The sequence below is a fragment of the Mus pahari genome, chromosome 1 (assembly GCF_900095145.1).
Source record: "Mus pahari chromosome 1, PAHARI_EIJ_v1.1, whole genome shotgun sequence".
Taxonomy (NCBI): Eukaryota; Metazoa; Chordata; class Mammalia; order Rodentia; family Muridae; genus Mus; species Mus pahari.
The window spans coordinates 16,580,469-16,587,156 of NC_034590.1; the positions used below are offsets into that span (position 1 = coordinate 16,580,469).

Genomic DNA, 6,688 nt, shown 5'->3' on the forward strand with positions numbered 1-6,688 from the left:
ATGATGGTCACTGCACAAACCCCCTGGGGCTGGTTCCTGGGGTACCTCATCCTTGAGGTCACAGGTATCTGAGTGTGTGTGTGTGTGTCCTGGTGTGTGCCGGAGTGAACAGTGTCAGCCAACAGCATGACTCAGTGTCCTACTGCTTCTGACTGATGTGGCAGTATGATGTGTCTGTGTGTGGTCATGGCTGTAAAGGGTGACAGGTCCTGAGAATGAGCGACAGTCTGTGCCGCTAAGGAGAAGATGGGATCTGTGCCCAGTTCCTGAGTGACTAGATGATTCTTTCTCTTAAACTCTCTACGTACAACAGGCTGGTCTCAAACTTTCAGAAGTAAGCCTGCCTCTGTCCCCTGAGTGCTAGAGTTGATACCTGACCCACTTATTTATTTTTTAAGAGTCTTACTTAGTCCAGGCTGGCCGTGAGTTCACTAAGCAGCCAAGAACAACCTTAAATGTCCGATCCTTCTGCCTCTGCCTCCTAAGTGCTGGGGTTATAGGTGTGCACCACCATGCCCAGTTTACGTGGTGCTGGGATCCAAACCCAAGGCTTTGTGCATACTAAGCCAGCAGCCCGCCATGGCACCAACTGAGCTCCCAGCCCCCTCTGGGATAAAGGTGTTGCCTGGGTGAATGGGCTGTGGCTGGGTGTGCCTGTGGGGAGGTTCATGGAAGCACAGCTGTGCCACAAAAGTTGAACAGCTCCTGGAGTCATGACTGTGTGTGAGGGAGAAATGGTTCCTGGGTCCTGAAGACCAGCCTCAGAATCCAAGCTGACCGTCCTCCTGACAAATGACCCTACATCCAGTGTGCTGATGATCCCGGCTCCCAGACCTAAGGAGGCTCCTGGCTTTACCTCCTCTCAAGGGACCTGACTCCACCCCTCTGAGCCCTGACCCCGTCCCTCTCAGCCCTGACTCCACCCCTCTGAGCCCTGACCCTATCCCTCTCAGTCTTAACTCCACCCCTCTGAACCCCGACTCCACCCTGAAGTTCTGGGTCCACTCCAGTCACCAGTTGCTTGGTGACTGAAGACTAGTGCCATGTCCTATGTCCTGTATCACCATCCAGTCCTGACTCTGCCAGCCCCTTCACCGTAATTCTCCTGTCTCTGACCCTGACCTTTATGAACTCTGAAGCTTCACCCACACTCCTGTTCTCAGACTCGGCCGGCCCCTAAGAACCCTGCTCCAGCCTCTTTGCCTGTCCCCAGCCATTCCCACATCCCCGAAGTAAGACCTTGTCCCCAGATCTGCTTATGTGGTCAACCCTAAGCCTTCTCAGGAGGCAGAGACCAAGGTCTCTACATTGACACCCTGCTATGATGAGCCCTGCCTGCACCCAGTCCAGACTCTTGCCCCAACCACTCAGTTTTAAAGCAGTTTCCTTCCCCTTTTCTATGACACCTCCCCAGAGACCTCGGAAGCCCCAGCCACATTTCTGCTCTCAAACCCTCCCTGGTCCAGCGCCCTCATTCTGTCCCCAGCCCTGGCTCCACCCCTGAAAGCCTGGCCAAACCCCTGCACTAAATCTTACCTTCAGGGACAGCAAGACTGTGTCCTGAACCTGTCTCTAGCAATGGCCCAGACCCTAAAACCCTAATTCCATCCCCAAGCTCTTAACCAAGTCCTTAACTTTGATATCCTACCTTAGGAACCCTAATCCTACCTCTTGAACTGGTTTCCTACTATGACCTCGGCCTGAGGCTCTAACCACTCCCCTTCACCCAGACCCTGTGGGAAAGAACTCTAATCCAGGATTCTTAGTTTGTTTCCCCATATCTCTGAGCTCTCATCTGGACCCTGCTCCCATCCCAGAAGCCTTGAAACGCCCCTGCTCCACACCCTATACCTCCCAATCCTGACTCCATCCCTAGGAGCCTCCGCCTCAAGTGTCAGCAGCCGGATCATACAAGGCCAGGACTGCTTCCCACACTCGCAACCCTGGCAGGTGGCACTGTTCTCAGAAGACGGTTTTTTCTGCTCAGGCGTCCTGGTGCATCCGCAGTGGGTGCTGTCAGCAGCACATTGCTTACAGGAGTGAGTGGGGGTGGTAAGGCGGGATGCTGAGGGGAGGGGTTGCAATATCATATGCGGCCTGCAGAGGGCGCGCAAGTGGCCATAGTGTTGACACGTGAGGAGAGCCCAAACCTAAGGGAAAGGCGAAGCAGGAGATCGCTGTTGCTTTAGGGTGGAGGACGAGTTGGGAGATACGGGTGCCACTGTACACTCACCTGCTGGGTGGTCCTCAGCTCCTACATCGTGGGACTGGGCCTGCACAACCTGAAAGGCTCCCAAGAGCCTGGCAGCCGGATGTTAGAGGCCCACCTCTCCATCCAACACCCCAACTTCAACGACCCTTCTTTTGCCAACGATCTCATGCTCATCAAGCTAAACGAATCAGTGATGGAGTCTAACACCATCAGGAGCATCCCTGTGGCTACCCAGTGTCCCGTTCCTGGGGATACCTGCCTAGTCTCTGGTTGGGGTCGACTAAAGAATGGTGAGTTGCCCGGAACAGGGTTGACCTCTCTGAGAAGTTCCCCGTGCCCCCCCCCCAGCCAAAATGGGCTGACCCTCCATTGTGTGCCCCAGGGAAACTGCCTAGCCTCCTGCAGTGTGTGAATCTCTCAGTGGCTTCAGAGGAGACTTGCCGGCTGCTGTATGACCCTGTGTACCACCTCAGCATGTTCTGCGCTGGAGGACAGGACCAAAAGGACACGTGCAATGTGAGACCTGGGGAGGGTGGAACAGAGACGAGGCAGGGAGGTGCAAAAGGTGCACCTGAGGTACACTGAGATGGACTGTGAGACGTGGGGGAGCCGCTTTAATCTCAGCAGGGTAGGCAGGGGCAGGGGGTGTCTGTGAGTTCAAGGCCAACCAGATATACACAGTGAGGAGGAGGAGGAGGGGGGGGAGGAGGAAGAGGAAGAGAATGGGGGATGGGGAGAAGGAGGGGGAGAGGGGAGGAGAGAGGATCAGGGAGGCAGAGACCCAGAAGCCAGGCATGGTGGTTCAAACCTATAATCATAGCCATTCAGCCCCGACTACAGCGAAGAGCTAGGGCCGTGGCTCAGGGGTTGAGCACCTCAATAAAGGCACTGGGTTCTGCTTCCAGTACTACAAACAAACAAACAAACAAACAAAAACCACTAAATAGACCCAGGAAGAAAAGAAATAACCATTCGGAGAAAAAGTGAAAACGAAGGAAACACAGACACACACAGAACACAAAGACACAGAGGCAGAAAAACAAGCCCTGAAGGAGACAGACAGATAGACAGACAGACAGACAAGCAGAAAGGGCAAGCAACAAGCCCCAGGAAAGCAGCCAGTTGTGTGGACACAGGGCTCTGGCAAGGGTATGTGGCTGCTTTCCTTCTGACCCTGTCTACGACGACGACGCTTACTTAAGTGGAGCTCTGAGACTTTCTGCTCATGCTCTCCTGGATTCTGACTCCCTCTCCCTCACCCTCCCCTTCCCCCCTCTCCCTCTCCCTCCCACCTCCCTTTCCCTTTCCTCCTCACCCTCTCCTCCCCTCCCCTCCCCTCCCCTCCCTCTCTCTCTCTCAGGGGGACTCTGGGGGTCCCATAGTGTGCAACAGATCCCTACAAGGGCTCGTGTCTATGGGACAAGGAAAGTGTGGGCAGCCTGGTATACCAAGTGTCTACACCAATCTCTGCAAGTTCACTAACTGGATCCAGACCACCATTCAGACAAGCTAGCCACGGACGGACTACGCCGCCCACATGAAGCCTGCTGAAGGAACCTGAGACTCAGGATTGCTCCCAGCCCTCCTCCCTCAGATCTACAAGTTCAGGCCCTAGCCTCCTCCCTCAGACTCACAAGTCCAGACTCCAATCTCATCTCTCAGACCCAAGGATTCAGACCACAATACCCTCTTTCAGGTTCAGGGATTCATGCCGCAACCTCCTCCCTGGGACACAGGAGTGGAACCCACCTGCATGTTCCTCTGTGTGCAGTGTCCTCTAGTAGCCTAGTGTTGACCCAGCCTTGCCTTTGTCACCATTAGGCTCGTCTCTCCCCTCCCCAAACATCTTACGTCTGTCTCCTCAGGGATCCACAAATAAAAGACCTCTCGGTTCTGTTTGAAGCACCCTCTGCGTCCCTTTCCACTCATGGGATATTCCAACACATGGCTTTTCCGCTTGGCTCCCCATCTGTGCAATGAGAATGTAAACCAGGAGGCCCCTGGCTCTTCATGCAGCAGCCTGTGTCAGTGATGCTAGGAGACGCCCGGTCCGTGATGCCCTCTCATTTCCAACAGGGGATTTCCAGCTTTACAGCTTCTATGTGATTGGTCTGCTTTTGGTTTCGTCTTTTGATTTTAAGATCTACTTCTTACTTTTATTTATGTGTACTTGTGTGTGTGTGTGTGTGTGTGTGTGTGTGTGTGTGTGTGTATGTGTACAAGCACACATGCTTGTGTGAGTACAGTGGCCATGGAGACCAGAAGAGGGCAGCAGATCCCCTGGAGCTAGACTTATGGGGGCTGTAAGCCACTGAACATGGGTGCTGGAATCCAACCCCCATATTCTGTGAGAGCAGCCGGTGTTCTCAACCACTCAGCCGTCTCTCCAGAATGTTTTTGTCTTCTTTCTCACATTTTAAGAATGTTTCTCTGTACCTGTCTCAGGACACAGCTGCTATAGCTGGAGCTGATGGAAAAAAATATCTAAGATGCCTGCTGTGAGAAACGGAGACAAGATACACTCAGCACCCACAATAGAAGGAATTGCTATTAAGATTCTCATTAATGAATTATACCGGCAATGTGGAGATGTGGTGCATCTCACATATCTGTAGTACAAGCTGAGGTAGGGAGCTCAAGAGTTCAAGGCCATTCCCAAACCAATCAACCAGATAGATAGATGATAGATAGATAGATAGATAGATAGATAGATAGATAGATAGATAGATAGATAGATAGATAGATACATAGATACATAGATAGATAGATAGATAGATAGATAGATAGATAGATAGATAGATAGATAGATAGATAGACAGACAGATGATTGCTTTGTGAATGTGCCTACAAAGGAAGTGTAAAACTTCCGACCACCTTTTCGTTATGTATTTAGTCTTGTTGTGCTTTATTTTGTTTTGCTTTGAAACAGAACCGTAGGTAACCCAGGCCGACCTGGAATTCATTATGTAGCTAAGGACGAGCTTGAGTTTCTGATCCTCCTCCCTGTACCTTCCAAGTGCGGGATGGCAGCTGTGCGCCTCCGGACCCGACTATCAAAATTTCTTATGTATCATTAACAGATTCTCAGATATATAAAGTATGGAGTAAGTTACTAAAGGTGGCATCAGCAAGTCCCTTGTCACTGAAAATTCTCACAGTGACTTGGAGAAAATGACAGAAAGAACAGCCAAGATGTGGGCAAATGATTCACACAGTGTAATCAGCACACCTGTGAAACGGTGCATCCTCTGTCTGTAGAACATACAATTCCTCACATACACACATCTGCCAAGATTGCTGACACTGCAGAATGTCACCAGATCAAGTGTCAGTTATACACAGAGCAGGAATTTTAGGGAGATTTTAAAATGGCACACCAAGTCAGAAAACAGCCTAGCGGATTCGTTTTTAAAGTGTGTGCGTGCGCGTCCGTGTGCATGTGTGACTACGGCTGTGTGTGTACCACAACACATATGTGAAGGTCAGAAGACTACCTTGAGTGCTGGTCCTTCCACCTTGAGACAGACAGTCTCTCGTTTGCGGCTATAGTCAGCGGGCCAGCTTTTAGGAATTCTCCTATCTCCACCTCCCATCTCACCATAGAAGTGCTGGGATTACAGTTGCAGACACTGTTTTGTCTGGCTTTCATGTGGGTGCTGGGGACCATCAATGGTTGCACAGCAAGTGATTTACAGGGGAGCATCTTTCCAGTCCCCCCGCAGCAGATTCTTGCACGTGCATCTGCTTGATGGTCATCACTTTCACCCCCAGTTATTTACCTAAGATCTATGGGGAAAACTAAAAACAGAAGCCCTGCTTAGGATGGGGAAGGCAGCTAAGTAGAGTGCTTGCCTCCCACGCATGGAGCCCTGGCTTCCATCACCACACTGCATAAGCTGGGTGTGCTGCAATAAGCCCGTGATGCCGGTACTTGGGAGGCAGAGGCAGGAGGATCAGGAGCTCAAGACAGTCCTCAGTCCGTCACCCAGTTTAATGCCAGTCGGGGCTGTGTGAGATCCTGCTGTCCCCTCCCCCTATCACAAATGTTTTGCTTAGAAATCAGGTTGGAAATAGCGCAAGTGTGTACAGTTAGTGAATGACATAGGGACCTGGGGTGAAATGGATCACACAGTGATTAAAGGAAAGAGAATGGATGGCATGGCATAAGCAGTGGTTTGGTTACATACGAAAACCCTTTTGTACCAGGAAGCCATACATGGACTGCTATATACAGTATGAATCCATCAGCGAAACATCAGGGACTCTTGTGTGTGTGTGTGTGTGTGTGTGTGTGTGTGTGTGTGTGTGTGTGTGTGGCCAGCTAGAAAAAGGCATCAGTTACCCAGAGCTACAGTAACAGGTGGTTGTAAGCAGTCTGGTGTCGGTGCTGAGAGCCCAACTTGGGTCCTCTGCAAGAGCTGTACATGTTTATCACCACTGAGCCATCTCTCCAGCCAGGAACTCTTTTTTTTTTTT

General features: G+C 51.3%; 1 protein-coding gene across 1 annotated transcript; it reads left to right on the top strand.

Annotated features, from left to right (window-relative positions):
• Window positions 1-3,725, top strand: LOC110318326 (kallikrein-4). Its single transcript, XM_021193301.1, has 5 exons — window positions 1-64; window positions 1,877-2,039; window positions 2,252-2,502; window positions 2,595-2,728; window positions 3,573-3,725. The coding sequence occupies exons 1-5, from the start codon at window positions 1-3 to the stop codon at window positions 3,723-3,725; spliced, it is 765 nt and encodes a 254-aa protein (XP_021048960.1).
• The last annotated feature ends 2,963 nt before the right edge of the window (window positions 3,726-6,688 follow it).

Bases quoted from the DNA above. Each gene is read 5' to 3' on its own strand.
- LOC110318326 (XM_021193301.1), top strand. From the start codon at position 1: ATGATGGTCACTGCACAAACCCCCTGGGGCTGGTTCCTGGGGTACCTC. The intron at 2,040-2,251 runs GTGAGTGGGGGT...GGTGGTCCTCAG, and splicing joins GCAGCACATTGCTTACAGGA to CTCCTACATCGTGGGACTGG. The intron at 2,729-3,572 runs GTGAGACCTGGG...TCTCTCTCTCAG, and splicing joins ACCAAAAGGACACGTGCAAT to GGGGACTCTGGGGGTCCCAT.